Here is a 21640-nt window from a genome sequence, read left to right on the forward strand (position 1 = left end):
AGACATGAATAGACACTTTTCCAAAGAAGAGATCCAGATGGCGAACAGACACATGAAAAGATGCTCAACATCACTCATCAGGGAAATGCAAATCAAAACCACAACAAGATACACCCTCACACCAGTCAGAATGGCTAAAATGAACAACTCAGGCAACAATAGATGTTGGCGAGGATGTAGAGAAGAGGAATGGTGGGAATGGAAAACAGTATGGAGGTTCGTCAAAAAATTAAAAACAGAGCTACCCTATGACCCAGCAATTGCACTACTAGGTCTTTATCCAAAGGATGCAGGTGTGCTGTTTTGAAGGGGCACATTCACCCCAATGTTTATAGCAGCACTATTGACAATAGCAAAAGTATGGAAAGATCTGAAATGTCCATTGACTGACAAATGGATAAAGAGGACGTGGTATATATACACAATAGAATATTTACTTGGCGATGAAAAAGAATGAAATCTTGTCACTTGTGATAATGTGAATGGAACTCGAGTGTATTATGCTAGGCAAAATAAGTCAGTCAGAGAAAGACATATATGATTTCACTCATATGTGGCAATAAGAAACAAAACAGATTAACGTAAAGGAAGGGAAGCAAAAATAAGATAAAAACAGAGAGGGAGACACACCATAAGAGACTCTTAAATATAGAGTACAAACTGAGGGTTGCTGGCGGGGTGTTGGGTGGGGGGATGGGCTAGATGGGTGATGGCCATTAAGGAGGACACTTGTTGGGATGAGCACTGGGTGTTGTATGTAAGTGATGAATCCCTAAATTCTATTCCTGAAATCATTATTATACGATATGTTACCTAACATGGATTTCATTAAAAAATAATAATAAAAGGAGGAATTAGTTTAACCAACCTTTTGAAAGTAAAGCATTTTTTTCTTGTAGTCATCTTATAAACATGTTTTGGTATTTCATTTTTTTGGTCATAAATTAAAAAAATATTATGCAAGTGTAGTTGACATACAATGTTACATTGGTTTCAGGCATATAACATAGTGACTCAATAATTCTGTACCAAAATGTTATGGTATTTAAAATTGAAATGATAGAATTCTACGTACTACCATAATGAAATAATTAAAAAAAATCTTTTTAATGTTTATTTATTTTTGAGAGAGAGTGAGAGAGCACACACATGAGCCAGGGAGGGGCAGAGATAGAGGGAGACACGGAATCCGAAGCAGACTCCAGGCTCTGAGCTGTCAGCACAGAGCCCGACGTGAGGCTTGAACCATGAGATCATGACCTGAGCCGAAGTCTGACGTTTAACCCACTCAGCCACCCAGGCGCCCCCATAATGAAATCATTTTTGATAGTTTTTCTTATATGGGCAGCAGATCAAGTCATTTTTACTTATGATACTATCATAGTCTTTAAAAAAATGTTTATTTATTTATTTTGAGAAAGAGAGAGAGAGTGAGCAGGGAAGGGGGCAGAGAGAAAGGGAGACAGACAATCCCAATCAGTCTGCAGCACAGAGCCCGTCGCAGGGCTCGAAACCACAAACCGCGAGATCATGACCTGAGCTGAAACCAAGAGTTGGACACTTAACTGACTGAGCCACCTAGACACCCTAATACTGTCATACTCTTTAAGAGCTTGCTGGCCTTTAGGTAAAAGATATAGTTTTGCTAGTCTTATGGATATCATTTATTGAAGAAGCTGAGTTGTGATGCAGTTTCCCTTCAACGTTGTAAAATACTGCAAATAATTACCCCGAGTCTTTTTGTGATTAAAAAAGAAGAGAACTATGGTCTAATTTTCTAAATGGGTTTTAGTGGGTTTTAACACCTTTTTCAATGTGCATAGTTATTATGTATGTTTGCCTGTGTTTGTCAACCTTTCGCACAGTATGTAATGTTTCAGCATCGATTTTTATCAGCTTATACTTTAAACCTTATTTTTCACTTTTCTGCTTATTTAGGAGAATCTAGCTTATTTAGGAGTAGTTTTAGGGTGTGAAAGAGTCAAAGACCTTTTTTTTTAAAATTTTTTTATTCAACGTTTATTTATTTTTGGGACAGAGAGAGACAGAGCATGAACGGGGGAGGGGTAGAGAGAGAGGGAGACACAGAATCAGAAACAGGCTCCAGGCTCTGAGCCATCAGCCCAGAGCCCGACGCGGGGCTTGAACTCACGGACCGCAAGATCGTGACCTGGCTGAAGTCGGACGCTTAACCGACTGCGCCACCCAGGCGCCCCTCAAAGACCTTTTTTGAATTTGGCTGTAAAAGAAAAGTCCTTGATTCCTGAAACATTAGTTTCGCTTAGTTTTTTTTTTTTTTTTTTTTTTTTTTTTTTTTTTCCAAACGAGTAAGAACACATCTCAGCAAATTGAAGTCGGGAATGCAGAGAATGCAGCATCTTCTGGGTGGTATTTCAGAGACCAGGCTTAATCCAATATATAATAAATCAAAAGATTTTTGAGCTGTGAAATTGGAAGAACTTCCAGATTACATTAATTCCTTCATCCATGCCAACATGGTATCCTTCCCCCACCCCCATTATGTTTCCTGCAGCTTGCTTTTACAGAAGATAGAAACAAAAGTATGTTAGTCCCTAAGATGTAACGATGTTAATTATGATACTTGGGAATGCAGGAAGACATAATGTTTTCGTGTAATTTTGTATTTTTCCTATTTTGAACACCTGTTGACAGTACATTGCAATTAGTACAGTGTTACCTAATGATGGCTTGCTCTACATCTGCGTTGTTTAAAATTTGGATTTACTTGGTACAGATTGTGGAAAACCACATCGGGAAATGAGGATGAATCCCAAAGCGATTACAGCCCCACAGATGTTTGGTCGACTTGATGTGGCCACAAATGATTGGACTGATGGGATATTTTCAACTCTTTGGAGGAAAACGTTGAGAGCTAAGAAAGGTAGAAAATGAAGTGTTATTTCCGACGTGTACTTCTAGATAAAATCTTAGGGTGCCTATTTAGAATTAGTAGAACAACTGTATTCTCCATACGAGGAGACCAGCAAGTCCTGAATCAGTATATTTGTCAATGTTGAAATACTGAAACTATTGATTAGTATATTTAAAATCCCCCTCTCCCACCTTTTTTTCTTTGTTGTTATTACAAAGGGAATGATTTTCCTTTTTTTTTATTTTATTTTTTATTTTTTATTTTTAAAAAAATTTTTTTTTCTCAACGTTTTTATTTATTTTTGGGACAGAGAGAGACAGAGCATGAACGGGGGAGGGGCAGAGAGAGAGGGAGACACAGAATCGGAAACAGGCTCCAGGCTCTGAGCCATCAGCCCAGAGCCTGACGCGGGGCTCGAACTCCCGGACCACGAGATCGTGACCTGGCTGAAGTCGGACGCTTAACCGACTGCGCCACCCAGGCGCCCCTGATTTTCCTTTTCAATAAGTGTTTTTGTATCCCTGTGATATCTTAGAATAAAATAGAAAGAAAAAGCTGTTAAGGAAAATTGATAGTGTTGAATAAAGTGACTGTACCATAACCATTTCCCTGAATCTTTTAAAAATGTTATTTTTGTTTAAGCATAGCCTATTTTTAGAATACTGATCCCCCTATAAAATCGCAGGGGGAAATGGGCTTCTTTGGGAAGAAAATTGCATATATCAAAAACAAAGTCTCTATTGAACTAACAAATATTGCTGTTTAGACGTACACTGATGTTTGGTTATCCTGTGAAGAAACTCGTTAAGGGCTAGTGGTTCACTCTGAATGCTCTCTTACTTTTGGAGTCTCTAAAGTGAACCCAATGTTCCTGGGATACAGGCTCAGATGGAAGAGGTGATATCAACTCTCCTCTCCTCGTGTTTTCTCACTCTCGAGTAAGTGGGAGGAAGGCATAGTGAATGCACTTGCGGGGAGAAGGAAGGATGCAGGAGAAGGAAAAGATACTGGGGACATTTCTTCATGAGTCTTGTCTTTGGAACACTGTCTACTGAGAAATATTTAAGGTGGTGCCACTCATTTAGGGAACGGGGCTCAGCAACCTAACATCAGTTGTCAAAAGAGACATGAACATGTATAATTTCTAAAGTGTGCTCATATTAGACATTGTTGTTTTACTGGAAATAAATGAAAGTTTGTCTCTGTCTTGTTCCAGTAATCCTATGTAAACACATATCCAGTGCCCAGTGCTACCTCAAAGAATGGGAGCTCAAAGCAGTGGTTTTTTTCCCTCTTTAAAGAAGGCAACATACCTTTTCTAAGTGACTCGGGTGTTTAGATCATCATTTTACTTAAATTCAGTCGACTGAGCATAATTAAGATTTTTAAAAGAATTTTATTTGACACATAATATTTTACAGGTGTGGCACAGTAAATAAAGATTAGAGTTCCAAACTTGGTCATGGTGTCAGTAAGAGAAACTAGAGATTAAGAAATTAGGAGGACTTATTAAACCAGGTGCCGAAATTTGCGATGGCATTCCGTTGACCATTCTGCTGATGCTTGTCACTTTTTTTTTTTTTACTTCCAAATATCTCCTTAAGTGATTCCCATCAGTTTTGTCCCCAGGAGCCCCTCCAAGGGGCTCATGACCTCCAGCTTGTCAGATACAAATTGTCGGTTCTCACGCTAGTCCGGTTTGCACAGAACCTGGCACGGTTGATCACGCCCCTTCTTGGACCTCTTCTGTCACTTGACATCAGGGAAACTTAACCTGCTTGCTGTCCTTCAACTTCTGCCTCATGAGGGGTCTGTCAGAGGGAGGAGTCTGCAAAGGAGACTGTACCACAAGTCTGACCTTTGAAGTGGCTCTGTGCTCAGACCTCCTGCCTCTGTCTACTTGTACTCCCTAGAAGAAACATACCCTGTCCATGGTTTTAAGTGCCATCTCTAAGCCAATGGCTTCTACATTCTAATCTTCAGCCCTGACCTCTCCCTTGAATCCCCAGCTCAACAACGTTGTAGGATGTGTGTGGGACATCTCAAATGTGACATGTACCAGCCAGAATCAGTTCCGTGGTTCTGCCTGTCCTTCTGATGGCACTCACATTCCCTTTTCTCTTCTCCAACTCTTGCTTTCTAGAACAGCCTCAATTTGTACTCACTTTGAGACCTTTGCACTTGGTATTCTTACTGCCTGGAAAATTCTGCCTGTAGATCCCTACATCACTTCATTCTCCTGAAATATTTTATTGACTACCTTATCAAAAGCAATGCCCCACCCTCTTTTCTTCCTGATTGTTCTTATCGTACATATTATTTGCTTATTGGTTTCATTATCATCTCTACCCCTTAGAATGTAAGCTCTGTGAAGACAGGACAGTGTCTTATTTTTACCGTAATGTCCCCAGACCTTAGAATAGTGCTGATACATAGAAGGTGCTCAATGAATATTTGTTCAACGAACAAATGACTTTTTTCCTTTGGTTATGTGCTTTAAACAATGGCTATAGATAGAACTGGAAAAGTCCTATGTGACAAAATAAGGTAATCATTTCTATCAAAGTTTTATTTAAATATTAATGAAAATTATATCAAATTATAGTACTTCTTCAAGTACACTAGTTACGTGTATATGTATATATGTGTGTGTATTTTTCCCCCCCCCCACCTTTCATGGGCTATTCTAGGGGAGCATATCTGGATAGTTCTTGATGGTCCAGTAGATGCCATCTGGATTGAAAATCTGAATTCTGTTTTGGATGATAACAAAACTCTAACCCTTGCCAATGGTGATCGGATTCCCATGGCTCCAAACTGTAAGATCATTTTTGAACCTCATAACATTGACAACGCTTCACCTGCTACTGTCTCAAGAAATGGAATGGTTTTCATGAGTTCTTCTGTCCTCGATTGGAGTCCCATTCTTGAGGTATAGTGGAGTCTTCATTTTTTTAATTTAATTTAATTTAATTTAATTTAATTTAATTTAATTTAATTTAATTTTTTTTCATGTCCAGCTTTTTTTTTCTCTTTTAATATAATTTATTGTCAAATTAGCTAGCATACAGTGTGTAAAGTGTGCTCTTGGTTTTTGGGGTAGATTCCCATGGTTCATTGCTTACATACAACACCCAGTGCTCATCCAACAAGTGCCCTCCTCAATGCCCATCACCCATTTTCTCCTCTCCCCCACCACTCCCCATCCACCCTCAGTCTGTTCTGTTAATTTCAGAGTGTCTTATGGTTTGCCTCCCTCCCTCTCTGTTTGTAACTATTTTTCTCCCCATCTCTTCCCCCATGGTCTTCTGTTAACTTTCTCAAAATCCACATATGAGTGAAAACATGGTATCTGTCTCTCTCCGACTGACTTATTTCACTTGGCATAATACATTCTAGCTCCATCTACGTTGTTATGAATGGTAAGGTTTCATTCTTTTTGACTGCCAGGTAGTACTCCATTGTATATATATATAAACCACATCTTCTTTATCCATTCATCAGTTGATGGACTTTTAGCCTCTTTCCATCATTTGGCTATTGTTGAAAGTGCTGCTATAAACACTGGGGTGCATGTGCCCCTTTGGATCAGCATGGAGTCTTTCTTTTGTGGACCCAAAGAGGAAAATGGATCTTTTCGTGTTCTGGTACAGCGCATGCTGATTTTTCTGCAGACCTGCGGTGTGATTGCATTTCGTTGCTACTGTTTCTGGCAGATCTTGTATCCTTCGGGACGTCGAAACCCTGATTGTCCCTTCCAGGTGCCCTCGGTGTTCTGATTGATTTCTTCTGGGCTCTTTGCATCTCCTTAGACCCGTGATGTCCACTGTGGGTTGTGGAGTAATCGCAAGGCCTAGCTGAATCAGTAATCCCGCCAAACTGTGAAAAAGTGAGATTTAATTTTATCACTTTGGGAATTCATGACATTTTTAAAAGGTACTCATGCCTGTAAAGTTTGGGAGCGCCCATCTTAGAAACATTAGCTTGGAGAAAACAATTTATTAAAATTGTATATAAGGAATTTTGATGAGATTCAATAGCCATAATATTCGTTTTAAGTTTGTTCTTGGAAATAATATTTCAGACAATGTCTCTTCAATTCATGGAAAGCTATATTATTTTCTTATCACCGGTACATTCTAGAGTGTATTGATTATAATTAGATTATAATTAAATGCCTTGTATACTTAGATATTTTACTAAATAAATACTATAATGTAGGGCAGAATGCTTATTAATTTTTTTAATGTTTATTTTTGAGAGAGAGAGAGAGAGAGAGAGAGAGAGGGAAAGAGAGACAAATAGAGCATGAGTGGGGGAGGGGCAGAGAGAGAAGCAGGCTTCAGGCTCTGAGCTGTCAGCACAGAGCCTGACATGGGGCTTGAACTCATGAACTCTGAGGCCATGACCTAAGCCAAAGTTGGACACTTAACTGACAGAGCCACCCAGGCGCCCTGGGCAGAATGCTTATTAGAGTAGCCACGTGTGAAACCTCTTTTTGACATTGTTAGTTAAATCTATTATTTTATTTACCTAATTTTTTAGAAATGATTTTGATTGAAAACTTATAAAATCATAATTTAAATTAAGTAGGTGTTTATTTTACATCATCATTAAATTTTTGTACTTGTCTTTCTGTATCAATATGTCTTAGCTTTTAATAATATCATCTCGGGGCGCCTGGGTGGCACAGTCGGTTAAGCGTCCGACTTCAGCCAGGTCACGATCTCGCGGTCCGTGAGTTCCAGCCCCGCGTCGGGCTCTGGGCTGATGGCTCAGAGCCTGGAGCCTGCTTTGGATTCTGTGTCTCCCTCTCTCTCTGCCCCTCCCCCGTTCATGCTCTGTCTCTCTCTGTCCCAAAAAATAAAATAAACGTTGGAAAAAAAAAAATAATATCATCTCAGGATTTACAGAACTCTGGCTTGCACAAGGGTTTAGGTTTGGTGAAGTGTCAAGATGTGAAAAAGGGGGGGATTATATAGCAAAATGTTGCTTACGTATAATTGGATGTGTCACTAAACATGCTTCTAAAGATTTCAGATTTCGCAATCAAATTATCCATCCATTAAGGAGAATACAGAGCAAGGGTTCTGAACCGTGGCTTTGCAAAAATAGTCATCAATGACAGTTCTTTAAAATACAGGTGATTGGGTCATACCCCAATCCTACCAGATTAGAATCTCTGGGGACAGAGGTCCAGGAGTTGGTTTTTGTTTTTGTTTTTGTTTTTAAAAGCACTGCAGTAGCTTCAGATTTGGCAACCACAGATACGGCAGCAAGCTCCAAGTGAAAAAAAGTATTTGTGTGATTTTCCCCCAATACTTGGCATCCACGAGGGCTTTTAAAAAATACTTTTACACCACTAGCTAATGAATATTTAGACTTTGCTTTTTAAGAAATAAGCTTCTATTATGTTCTATGTTGAGGCTGAGTAAGGTCTTAATGCTGCACTTACCTAATTTTTTATAATGCTTTTCAATAATGCAGTTTCTTCTCACAAATGATTAGCAAGAAGCAAGACTCACAAAGAATCAGACTGAAAGTGTTTAGAGCAGTATCAGGCAGCTCTAGGGAGTTATTAGAGGCAGGCAGGTGGAGAAGTTTTGTTCATAGGAATCTGTCAGCTCCTGGGAGCCAAGCTGATTTCTTGGCCTTGTGTATGACCTTTCTGCTTCCATCAGCTTGAAAGTGCTATGTTCTGTTTTTGTTGCTGTAGAACCCTGGTAAATTCATGAATTGATGAATAATTTGGAATCAACATTTTATTGCTTCTGTTCAGTGTCTAAGAATGAGCCGATCTCTTGAGGCCAAGGGAACTTGTCTCAGCTTCAGAGAATATTGTGTGTTACATGGTATTTTGTTAGGGATCACATGCACTTTTCTACAGTGGGCTCTCCAAGTGACTCAATTCTCCATTTTCCTGAGTATTCTTTGATATTTTTCCACACTGGTTATTAGGTACATCAGAAGAAATAAAAGGAAACAGCTAATTTGATAAATCTTTGTTTCCCATTTAAGAAAATGTGGGTATGGATTTGCTGTGTTCATCTTTTAGTTCTTTTTCTTTTCCTGAATTATTTCTCTTCTGTATGCCTCCTCATTGTCTTCTAGTGTATTTTAATCAAGAGCTGAAGACTTTTTGTCCATTTTGGTTTCAAGACCTGAGCACATGTGTAGGGTGGTAACGGAACATGTGTGTTTGAATTCTGGACTTGGCACTCACCTGGCTACCCACTGGCTGTGGGATCCTGGGCACATCACTTAAACTCTTTGGGCTTCAGTTTTCTTTCTTTCTTTCTTTCTTTTAATATTTTTTAAATGTTTATTCATTTTTGAGAGACAGAGAGAGACAGAGCACGAGTGGGGGAGGGGCAGAGAGAGAGGGAGACACAGAACCCGAAGCAGGCTCAACGCGGGGTTCGAACTCACGAGCCGTGAGATCGTGACCTGAGCCGAAGTTGGACGCTCAACTGACTGAGCCACCCAGAGGCCCCTGGACTTTGGTTTTCTCATCTGTAAAAGGAGGGTAATAATAGCTCCTACCTCATAGCATTATTTTGAGCATTAAATGAGTTAACGCATGAAAGAATGTATAGCAAGGCCTGGCACATCCCATCTGCAGTATTATCATTAGATGTTGTTATAGTCCATTGATATTTAAAAAATTTTTGTCCCAAAACGGCCATTCTCCTGGCATGCTAATACATTTATTAGTGCATTAATATGTAAATTAACAGGGTTTCCTTAAGAAGCGCTCACCCCAAGAAGCTGAAATTCTTCGTCAGCTGTACATCAAGTCTTTTCCTGACCTGTATCGCTTCAGTATTCAGAACTTAGAACACAAGATGGAGATACCTGAGGCCTTTGTGATCATGCAGAGCATTGACATGCTTCAAGGGCTGATCCCTCCAAAGGTAAATTGCTTAACTTTCTAGAAATTTCTCTCTTATTAACTGAGCCATGTTGTGCAGAGAGTATAGTATTTGAAACTGGCTCTCTTAGAGCTATGGATGGGGGAATGTTTCAAACGTCCCCCTGCATCTTTTTTATTTTTCTCATTACTTTTCTCCCCAAGTAAGTCACGGGTTTGTAATTTAGTGGCAAGTTCACAGTCATCTAACAAACATCCAGATTTATTTTGGGCGCTGACTTGGTATTGAGATAAATTCTGTATGTTTCCAGTTTTACTCATCTTTTCCTTGTTCTTGTCTTGGGAAAAGGTATTGTCCCTTTGGCATTTTTTATTATTTTTATTGAAACCTCAAAGCAAAATTTAGGCTTGAGAATTGAGTGACTAAAACAAAAAGTTTCTTCCGTGTCCAGGAGCAAGGTGCGGAGGTCACCCCAGAGCACCTGGGGAGACTGTATGTCTTCTCCCTCATGTGGAGCGTCGGGGCCGTGCTGGAATTGGAGGGCCGACGTCGGGTGGAGCACTGGCTGCGTTCTCAGGAGGCGCTGACCTTGGATTTGCCGCCTCTAGCGGGGACCGATGACACCATGTTTGACTATCATGTCTCGTCCAGTGGTGAGGACACTTGCTTCCGTTCCTACCTAACACACGGGAGCAGGTTTTTCCACTGGCTAATGTTTACATAGCTTTTATTTTTCTAAATGGTAATTAAAACACACGCTGTGAAATTAAAAGGGAAATCTTTATGTGTGATGAAACCTGATTGTTTCTTTTTCAAAACTTTATTTCATTTGTGTCCCAGATGCATATCTTCCCCTTGTTAGGTATATTATTTACTAAACTTTTAATGAATTAAAAACAAATTAGAGGGGTTCCTGGGTGGCTCAGTCGGTTGAGCGTCTGACTTTGGCTCAGGTCATGATCTCGCAGACTGTGAGTTCGAGCCCTGCGTTGGGCTCTGTGCTGACAGCTCAGAGCCTGGAGCCTGTTTCAGATTCTGTGTCTCCTCTCTCTGACCCTCCCCCTTTCATTCTCTGTCTCTCTCTGTCTCAAAAATAAATGTTAAGAAAAAATTTAAAAAAAAAATTAGAAAAGAAAAATCTCCGAATCAGATCTATTTCAGTCATTTGTATAATATAATCAGAAATTTACATAAAGATTACAAAGTGTGAAGTATATTTTTACTAAGTGTGTGTTTATCTATGTCTATAGATCTATCCAGATATACCTTAAGTTTATTTATATGTGCATATATAAAGTACATCTATATAAAACATGTATATGTGTATATATACACAATATTTATGTATCTTTTATTTTTGGTTCTATAATTAAAGGAAGTACGTAATGAAAAGCTTATGAGATTAGATATTTTAAGTGGTTTTAGGTACATACTACTATCACTATATTCTTTTTTATTTTTTATTTTTATTTAAAATTTTTTTTAATGTTTATTTATTTTTGAGAGAGAGAAAGAGACTGAACGTGAGTGGGGGAGGGGCAGAGAGAGGGGAGACAGAATCTGAAGCGGGCTCCAGGTTCTGAGCTGTCAGCACAGAGCTCAACGCAGGGCTGGAACTCACGGACCGTGAGATCAGGACCTGAGCCGAAGTCGGACGCTTAACCACCTGAGCCACCTAGGCATCCCAACTGTGTTCTTTTTGAATGTTTATTTATTTTTGAGAGAGAGAATGAGAGTGAGTGTGGGAGGGACAGAGAGAGAGGAGAGAGCGAGAATCCCGAGCAGGCTCTTGCCGTCAGCACCAAACCCCATGTAGGGCTCGAACCCATGAACTGTGAGATCATGACCTGAGCTGAAACCTAGAGTCTGACGCTTAACCAACTGAGCCACCCAGTCCCTTATCACTGTATTCTTAATTTTTATTCAGACATTATTGAAAACTGACATATTTAAAAAGAAAATTCCAAGACACTTCTTAATATTTCCTAATATTACCACTTTGGAATTGTTCCTTGGGAAATTCTGACTCGGCCAACACATACTTAAATACTACGTAGAGCTACCATTGTAATGATCTTATTTTACGGGGAGATTTTGAAAGATGCTTCATGAGATGTCCAGGACATCTGCTCGTGACAGTTAGGAATTAAATCATTAATAGGCGTATGAATATGTGAATGTTCTGTGTGCACCTCAGGTCAGTGGCTTCACTGGAACACGTGTACCGAGGAATATGTGTATCCACCTGACGTCACTCCAGAATACGGCTCCATCCTGGTACCAAATGTCGACAACGTGAGGACCGACTTCCTAATCAAAACCATCGCTAAACAGGGCAAGGTACGGCTCTTTAACTTAATTGTTAACAATAGCACATTTTCAAACGTCCCTCGAAAACACAAGGCATCTTGCATTTATCTTAGAATGCTTTAGGTTGCTGTCTAGAGGAAATGAAAATATGACCCAAATGGATATACTACTTTTCTTATTGTCCACTGACAGCCGTAGAGTTGCCTGGTTCCAATTCATGAGAGCAAGTAATTTGTTCTCACATGTTAGTTGAGAGACAGTGAATTTTGACTCGTTTGTCCAAAGAGACATTCTTCTCTTCTGATAATTGTGTTAGTTTGCCAGGGCTGCCCAAATAAATCACCACAGGCTGGGTGGCTTAAACGACAGACCTTTCTTTCCTCCTAGTTCTGGAGGCTTGGAGTCCAAGGTTAAGGTGCTGGCGGGTTTAGTTTCCCCGGGGGCCTCTCTCCTTGGCTCGCAGCTGGCTGCCTTCTCTGTGGTCTTTATCTGTGCTCATCCCTCCTGTTACCTGTGTATCCAGACTTCCTCCTCTTCTACAGAGGCTGGTTAGATTGAACTAGGGCCCACATTAATGGCCTCATTTTAACCTCATCATCTCTTTAAAGGCCCTCTCTACAAATACAGTCACATTCTGAGGCCCTGGGTATTAGGGCTTCGACGTGTGAATTTGGAGAGGGGGAGCACGATGTAGCCCATAATCATTTTATTGCATTCCTTGGGTTTCTTTCTCAACTTCTCTTTTAGGCCGTGCTGTTAATTGGGGAGCAAGGAACAGCCAAAACAGTCATTATCAAAGGATTTATGTCAAAATACGATTCTGAAAGTCACATAACCAAGAGTCTGAATTTTTCTTCTGCAACCACCCCACTGATGTTTCAGGTACTGGCTTTTTGGTATTGCTCGTTAAGACCAAGTCTGTGATTAAGTTTGGAGGCTCCACTCTCTTCCCTGGGAAGCCTGTGCCCATTGACTTCATCTGCACTTTTTCCCAGCCGTGATAAGTCCCCTACATATGCCTTCCATTATCTGTATTATTTACCTGCAATAGAATCTCCCCCTAGTTGAGTTATACTGTATAATCTTAAATTGTGGAGAAATAAAAAGCTTATATAGGGTGTTAAATGCCTCAATACTGTTTAAAATATGTAAAGAAAGCCTGTGAACATGTAAAACCCAAAACTGAAAGGAATATCATTCATTCCTCCATCCAAACCTGCTTCCTCTCCCTAGTGTCTGCTCTTCTGTCGTTGTTACTATTATTCTAGCCTCTAGGCTAGATACACCGGTCGTCTTTGATGGGTCTCTCTTGAATCAAGGTCTGAAAATGTAGCTACGGAAATACTTTTCACATCTCCTTCTTTCTCTTCATTCTCCCTGCCCACCTCTCCATAATTCACATCCTCAGGGTCCACACCGGGGTTTTAGTGTGGAAAGATCTCCGACCGGTGCAAGTCTAATTCTCTTCCAGTCTTGCTTTCGTTCCTTGTCTGATCTCCAGTCCCGACATTGCTGATTTATTCTGTTGTATCCTGACTTAACATTACACCATGGCTCCCATTATCAATTGCAGGAATAAATCGTAGAGCTAGCACATTCAAGATTTTACCCTACTGTATTATTGAGGAGTAATAGAAAAAAAAATCCCTCAAATTTGCTTTGCTTCTGTGAACAACACTGCCAAGAATGACTGGAATCGCAGTGGTGGCCTGGTGGTTTTGCTCTGGTCCTAAGTTGTTTAAGACCCTGTGGAAACTGGGGGAGAGAATCCTATGTGTCAACTCATGCTTGGGTTGTTTTCAAATCATCCCTCATATCTGTTAGAACATTAATACATAAATAAAAAGGATACATTTCATAACTTGAAGATGGAAGGGGAATTTTTAGGAGAATTCCAACCCGAAGAACTTTGGTCTTGATTAACTTTGTGGTGCTGTAGTTGTTGGAATTAAAATATCAAAGAGCAATGGAAATTGTTGACAGCCTGGCTACATCCTGACCTTTTATCCCTTCATGTAATTGGTGACTGGAGAGTGCCAATAAACTAAGACCATTGATTAAGTTTCTAAATAAGACTGTCAACTGTTTTCTGCTCCTGTTAGAGATGGAATTTCCAATACCTGCTAGCCCTCTGTCAGATGAATACCGTTTACCGTGTCGTGATGGGAAGGAATGTCTGCGTGGAAGGTCAGCCTGAAACTGCAAAGACTGAGCTGTGATATTTTTGTGTTTGGGGAATAGCACGTTAAATTACCCTAGGCTGGCAAGATGCTAATGTTATACATATTCCTTTGTTACTGACATTATGCACATTCCCTTGGTATTATCTCACATTTGAAGAACTTTTGTTAGTTTTACTTTAGGAGAGCATCCCCTTAAAGGTTTTAATTATAACTTCTTTGCGGATGCAGGTTTTCAAACATTAAATGAAAGTGTGATTCTTTCCCCCTATTATGTTGGGTAATTATCAGTTCACATTTCTTGAGACTGGAGTAAATCTTTAGGGCTGTAATGTAATTCTGACAGTAACTACCTGGAGTTACTGAGGCTTTACAGGCAAAGGGCTCAGTCCCCCCCAGACCTTCCCTCACTTCGGGTATCAGCCACCTGCCTCAGTTTCCAGGCCACCAGCATTTCCGAAACCTGGCTCAAAGTTCAGCGGTTCCTATGACTCTCTCTCCGTAATTCACCAGAATGACTCTCAGAATTTAGGAAAGTGCTGTGCTAATGATTACAGTTTTATTATAAAAGATATGAATCAGGATCAGCCACAAGAAGAGATGCATTGAGGCAATGGTTGGGAGGGTCCCGGCCGAAACCTTCTTGTGTCCTCAGCATGTGTTGTCTTCCAGGCATATCCAAGTGCGTCCCCAACTGGTAAGCTCACCTGAACGACACTGTCCAGAGCTCCGTCGGGCTTCATGACGTAGGCGTGACTGATGGAATCATTGGCCATGTGATTGAACTCAGTCTCCAAGCCCCCTCCCCTCCCAAAATATCCACTGATGTCACGTGGTCCAAATCACCAACCCTCAAATCACACAGTTGGCCTTTCGGGCAAGAGTAGACTGAGGGGACCCACCATGAACAACAAATTCTTATTACTTGGGGAATTGCAGGTGTTTAAAGGCTCCTTCCTAGGAACCAGGGACAAAGGCCAGCCAGATCATTTAATATGTAACAAGACCCTGCCACTGTATTTTTAGTAGTAACTCTTGGTGTTATTTACTCCTTCAGGGTGATAAAGATCTGTAGGCTACGTCTCTTTAACATGAGACATTTATTAATTCCCTGGAAAAAAGGCATATGTTATCTAGAAAGCAGCCTGTTTGTTGATATCAAAATTCATAAACGATATAATAGATTTCTAGAAGTTGCACCGCTTTGGAATGTAATAATTAGGACAATAATAGGCAGGCTTTTAGAACACAAACATGTGTATTCTTTCAGGTCCCATTAGCTGATTCCCAGCTACGTTAGCCCAATTCCCCCCGACCCTGGTGTCAAGCTGTCATCGATAGTTCACTGTTTCTTTTCCTGCTCAGAAGCATCATAGGATCATGTAGTCTGTTCAGTGCCTGTTGACTGCTGAGTATCCAAGCTTTCTACTAAGCTAGACTCATTAATTTTAGAAAGTTTCAATTACCTAGCCTGCTATAATTAACTTTCTCACTGTAATTTTCCACCGTTCATGCTAAAGTGAGTTTTGAGGGAGATGAGCATCTTTCTCGGTATCTTCTGCTTACCTGGGTCCAAACGCAACTGAAATTGTAGACGAGAAAATAGATACTGTGCATCCCTCCTGTGTTACCACGATAGCACACGGTCCAATCGAGGCCACACGTCTGTTGCTTGACAGGTTGTCTTCATTTATGGTTTCTTTTATTTTCCCCAAGGTGTCACATGCACAGCTTTTGTCAGTATTTGACTATATGTCCGTCTTCATCTAGAACAGTCTAGTTTACTTCCATTGGCTTGGATTAATAAGTAATGGCATCCCTGTAACTATCGAAAGTGGGTAGTTTGGGCAAAAGTTGTACGATGCCCTGATCTTTTTGGCGAAGGCAATTCAGTTAGTCTTTTAAGAGAGAGATCTCAATTTTTTCCCCAACAAATATTATTTTAAGTGTTTTCTTTCTGTTTTAGAGGTAATCTACACATACCTTTAAAAAGTTAAACAACACAGGAAGTTAAGAAAGTTTCTTTAGAGAATTTGTGAAAAAGTTGATCTTTTCTAAAAATAATCTTAAAATGTTTTGAATATAATTGTCTTATAAATAGTTGTATGGCACTAGGTTTTCTTTTTAAAAAATGAGACTCATAGAGCCTAGAAAGAAATTCCACATTTTTTTTAAAGACTCAGAACCGCTTTTCCAAATGAAATCATATGCAGAAGCCTAAGCTATGAAACAGGTGACCATAGATTTGCTCTGGTGGAATTGGAGCTGGACTCCTGAAACCCTTCCTGACGTCATCCTTGCTTCCTGCAGAGGCCCCTGTGGTTGCGGAAAATCCTTCCGATTCTTCAGAGCGTAGTTTTAAGATGAGTTTCTGGAGTAGAATCATAAGAGATAATATGTGAAAGTATGTTTCCACGGTGAAGGTCTCTAAAAATGTCAGGTTTTACTGTTACTACGACTGTACTCAGTTCGAGGGAGACTGAGGTACTTGTCTGTGTTCACACAGCCGGTAGCAGAAACTGGTGAGAAACCAGGTCCCCATATGTTCTGTGCTCTTCCAGTTCACCCGTATGCCTCCTTCCAATTGGCTTTTCTTTATCCACATTGATATTCAAATGACTGATTTATCACTTAGTGATCTTGTTTTATTTTTAGCTTCTACTTACCTTGTTACTGTATTTTCACATTGTTTTAGATATTTTACTTTTCTTTATAATATGCTATTGAGCATTTTACACTTTACTAATGTAAGATTTTTCATTTGCTTTTGGTGACTTATAGTAAAAGGGGAAGATCTTATTCAAGCATTAGATGTCTTAAAAAAATTTTTTTAATGTTTATTTATTTATTTATTTTATTATTTTTTTTTTAATTTTTTTTTCAACGTTTATTTATTTTTGGGACAGAGAGAGACAGAGCATGTACGGGGGAGGGACAGAGAGAGAGGGAGACTCAGAATCAGAAACAGGCTCCAGGCTCTGAGCCATCAGCCCAGAGCCTGACGCGGGGCTCGAACTCACGGACCGCGAGATCGTGACCTGGCTGAAGTCGGATGCTTAACCGACTGCGCCACCCAGGCGCCCCAATGTTTATTTATTTTTGAGAGAGAGCACAAGCAGGGGAGAGGCAGAGAGAGAAGGAGACAAAGAATCTGAAGCAGGATCCAGGCTCTGAGCTATGAGCACGGAACCCAACATGGGACTCGAACTCACAAACCGTGAGTTCATGACCTGAGCCGAAGTCGGATGCTTAACCAACTGAGCCACCCAGGCGCCCCTCAATAGATGTCTTAATAAGAACATAAGCTCTCCATTTTTATCTTTTAGCTAAACAGCAGATATGTAGGCCTAAAATTAAGCATATTTAAAATTTTTTTAATGTTTATTTATTTTTGAGAGAGAGAGAGAGAGAGAAAGAGAGAGACAGAGCATGAGGGGGGGAGGGGCAGAAAGAGAGAGGGAGACAGAGAATCTGAAGCAGGCTCCAGGCTCTGAGATGTCAGCACAGAGCCCAACGCAGGGCTTGAACTCACAAGCCGTGAGATCATGACTTGAGCTGAAGTCAGATGCTCAACCGACTGAGCCACTCAGGCGCCCCAAGCATATTTTATATTTCAATTCAATTGGATGTAATATATATGAAAATGACTTAAATGCTGATATATAGAGTTACCTGGAAGTGATAATAAAATATCTTTCATCTTTATAATGCATTAAGCTCACCCTGTACTTTGAGATATATCATTTATGGATAATACTGTGTTGTGTATATACACACATACACATATATCTGTAATTTAAATATCTTTATATACACTTCCACTTGTGACTATGCAGGTTATGCAGATTTGTGCTATGTCTTATTACAGAGACAATTGTGTGAATGATAAACCCAAGAATTGGGCAGTGCACAACCTTCTCAACTGTACATGACCCTGCCAGTCTCTCTTCCAATGCAGTGTTCCACCCTCTATCTGGTTGGGGAAATAGACATGGATACAATCAAGTAGAACTGATGTGATAAGTGCTACTTATGGTGTAATCTAAAAGTGTTGTGGAGACCAGAGGAGGAAGGAAGTAGTTTCTTCAGAAGATTACAGAAATCAATGTAATGAAAAAGCTGACTTTACTTAAGGAAATTCCATACTTATGTCATATTAATGTAATATATTTTAGGAATTATAGAGGCTGAACTATTAAGAAATTAATTCAAAAAATTGAATTACCCCAGTTGTAGGGCTCCTCGCTTAGCATGGACACGGGCAGCTTTCTTCACCTGCATTTCCAAGTCTGTCTGGATTTCTAGCCTTCTGGTTTTTATTTCTTAAAATGCTGCTGTTACAACTTGGGCCAGCCCTCGCATGCCATGTGTGAGATAGGCAGACAACAAGAACAGAATCTTTCTAAGATTCCATAGAGTGCTTAAGATGATATCATGCTCACTACCATCCTCTGATTTCAGAGTAGAGTTTTTGTTTGTTCTCAGACAACAGCATAAACTGCCCTTAGTCCAAGTTCTTGCTAGAGATCTCAATTTTTTTTTTTTTATCAATAGCTGTGTTGAGAGAAGTGACATTGACGGAAGATCATTCATCTAAATCAATTTTTGTCAAATTGTGTTTAGCTGATGCTAATGCTGAGAGATTTTTTTGGCTCAGAAATGGCTACTCTAGGAATATGTAAATAAGGACCCCTTAACGAACACTAGCCTGTGAGCTGAGCATCACTGTGTGGTATGTGTTTTATTGTTAACTGAATACGAATGAATTATGATGGTGAGGGCCCAGAACAAAGAGACTAAGGGGTCTTTAGAGGTGAGACTGGAGATGTACGTGGGAACATCATGGCAATCCTTGTAAATCACTCTTGGAGAACCGGTGGAGTATTTTACAGGGTGACGCTGCCCCTTTAGAAGGCTCATGCTGTCTGCAGAGGGGAGGACAAGATGAAGAGATATGGGTGTTTTCAGAGAGAACTGGGAGGTGAGGGCTGGACCAAGTAGCAAAAGTTAGAATGGAAGCACACCTGTTGTTGTCTGAGTAGGTGTTGTTAGAAGAGAGGGGTAGGGGCGCCTGGGTGGCTTAGTCGGTTGGGCGTCCGACTTTGGCCCAGGTCATGATCTCGCGGTCCGTGAGTTCGAGCCCTGCATCGGGCTCTGTGCTGACAGCTCGGAGCCTGGAGCCTGCTTTGGATTCTGTGTCTCCCTCTCTCTCTGCCCCTCCCCCACTCACTCTCTGTCTCTCTCTATCAAAAAATGAATAAACATTAAAAAAAAAATTAAAAAAAAAGAAGAGAGGGGTAGAAGAGAGAAGAAAGTTACGGATGACTCCCAGGTTTCTTTTCCTCATTTATCAGTGTATCAAATACTTACAAATAAGGACACTGTGCCATATACCTTTCTGGACCCTGAGGTTGTAGTGATGAACAAGATAAACAAAATGTCTTTCCTCTTTACATTCCAGTGGGAGACACAGTACTCAGATAAACAAATATACCAATTTTTGTTAACTACACCGGGGTCCATCTCACCAAAACAGTGGTTGAAGTGGGAACCCAGGTGAAGGAAATCCGAGAGTGTGTGGGTGGCGAAACACAACAAAGATTATCTGTAGTTCTTTAGACTGATTTTTTGGGGGAGACAGAAAATTCTAGATAAAATTGTAAATCACACAACATAGTATATATGACTTATTAAGAAGTTATCAGGACTGGCTGGAGGAGGCAGAATGGGGGCAGTTTAAGAGTTTGTGACATGAATCCCCCTGAGAAAGACAAATAACTGACCTTGGGAATATCATTGTCCAGGGAGGAGGAGATACATCAAATAGGAGTATGGGAATTAGAAGAGAGAGAATGTACTGATGTTGGATGGGGAAATGTTTGGACGGGACAGTCGGGTCATTGGTGTAGATCCCTGAAATGGGTGCCCAGCAGGGGGTGCAGACTTTGGGGTAAGAGGCATTTATGTTGGATATGTTGACTTCGTGATGCCAAGTATGGATCATCCGAGTGCGGAAGTGCAGCTGGAGATACTAGTCCACATATGTGGTTTTCCCAAACATTTCCAAATAGTTATGTGATGGAGTAGAACCTACAGTTCTTGTGCTTCCGAACTCTAGGAGGTCTCCTCAAACTCCAGATGCATTAGGTAATGATTTAATGGGTAGCAGTTCTAAAATCAGAAAGGTCTCAACTCCAGGGTCAGAAGCTGCTTCATTTTACTCCCTCTTGTTTTTTGTTTTTTTTTTTTTGTCAGCTTAGCCTTTTTATAACATATATAGCTTACTAACGATTTCCTGTTATTTTGAAAAAAAAAATAGGGTCACCGTGAAGGGGAAAAAAGTGCAGGTGTGGGACTATTACTCCATATCACTTCACCTATCCCACCTGTGGCCTTTTACCTCTTAGGTGGCGCCCAAGACATAAAATCTTTTTTTTTTTTAATGTTTATTTTTGAGAGAGAGAGAAAGAGAGAAAGAGAGCGAACGAGCTTGAGTGGGGAGGGGCAGAGAGAGAGGGAGACACAGAAGCTGAAGCAGGCTCCAGGCTCCGAGCTGTCAGCACAGAGCCCGATGTGGGGCTCAAACTCACAAACCGCGAGATCATGACCTGAGTCCAACACTTAACTGAGAGCCACTCAGGCGCCCCAAGACATAAAACCTTCATGTGTTTATGAGGTCTCATTAATAGACAAGGGAATATCTGGAAGGCTCTAGCTTGCCATAGGAAGGTGTCAGGAGATTATGAATTGCCTTACACATTTAAATTCATTGAAAAGCAGAGCTAAATTTAGCCAGTTCATTACTTTAAACAGCTTGCTTTTATTTCAGGGAAATAGGAAATTCTTTTTGCCATTGTACTGTTGTCGTGAGAGATTTACTTTGTAATTGAATGAGTTGTGATATATTTATATATCTTTATATTTGGAAATGGTGAAAAAATGTCGTATCTCTTGCCCTTATTCATTAAAATGGTGATGGGAAATTATAATTTGAAATGACCAAACTGCAAAGATTTCCGAGGACAAATATATGACTTTTTGCTTCTATGTTGGCCTTAGTTTGTGGTTGTGTCTTCGATTACTGAAGTCATTCTTAACTAGTTTGCTCTTCATCATGAAATAAGTAAGCTTTTTTGGATAGGAGGAGGATGCATTTTGGGTCAATGTATCTTCACTTTCTCCTACATTTATACACTATCTTTTTTAAATGTTTATTCATTTATTTTGAGAGAGAGAAAGAGAGTGAGAGAGCATGCACACCATCTGGGGTGGGGCAGAGAGAGAGGGAGAGAGAATTCCAAGCAGGCTCCACACTGTCAGCCCAGAGCCCATCGCAGGGCTTGATCTCATGAGCCAGGAGATCGTGACCTGAGCTGAAATCAAGA

General features: G+C 40.3%; 1 protein-coding gene across 1 annotated transcript in view; it reads left to right on the plus strand.

Moving 5' to 3' along the window:
• The window catches only part of DNAH5 (dynein axonemal heavy chain 5), a 282567-nt gene that overhangs the window by 161938 nt on the left and 98989 nt on the right, over positions 1–21640 (plus strand). Inside the window, 6 exon segments of the mRNA XM_023239471.2 lie at positions 2756–2902; positions 5584–5825; positions 9631–9807; positions 10217–10418; positions 11963–12105; positions 12823–12957. Coding sequence (XP_023095239.2) covers positions 2756–2902; positions 5584–5825; positions 9631–9807; positions 10217–10418; positions 11963–12105; positions 12823–12957 — 1046 coding nt within the window.

Source organism: Felis catus, chromosome A1 (genome assembly GCF_018350175.1).
Source record: "Felis catus isolate Fca126 chromosome A1, F.catus_Fca126_mat1.0, whole genome shotgun sequence".
Taxonomy (NCBI): Eukaryota; Metazoa; Chordata; class Mammalia; order Carnivora; family Felidae; genus Felis; species Felis catus.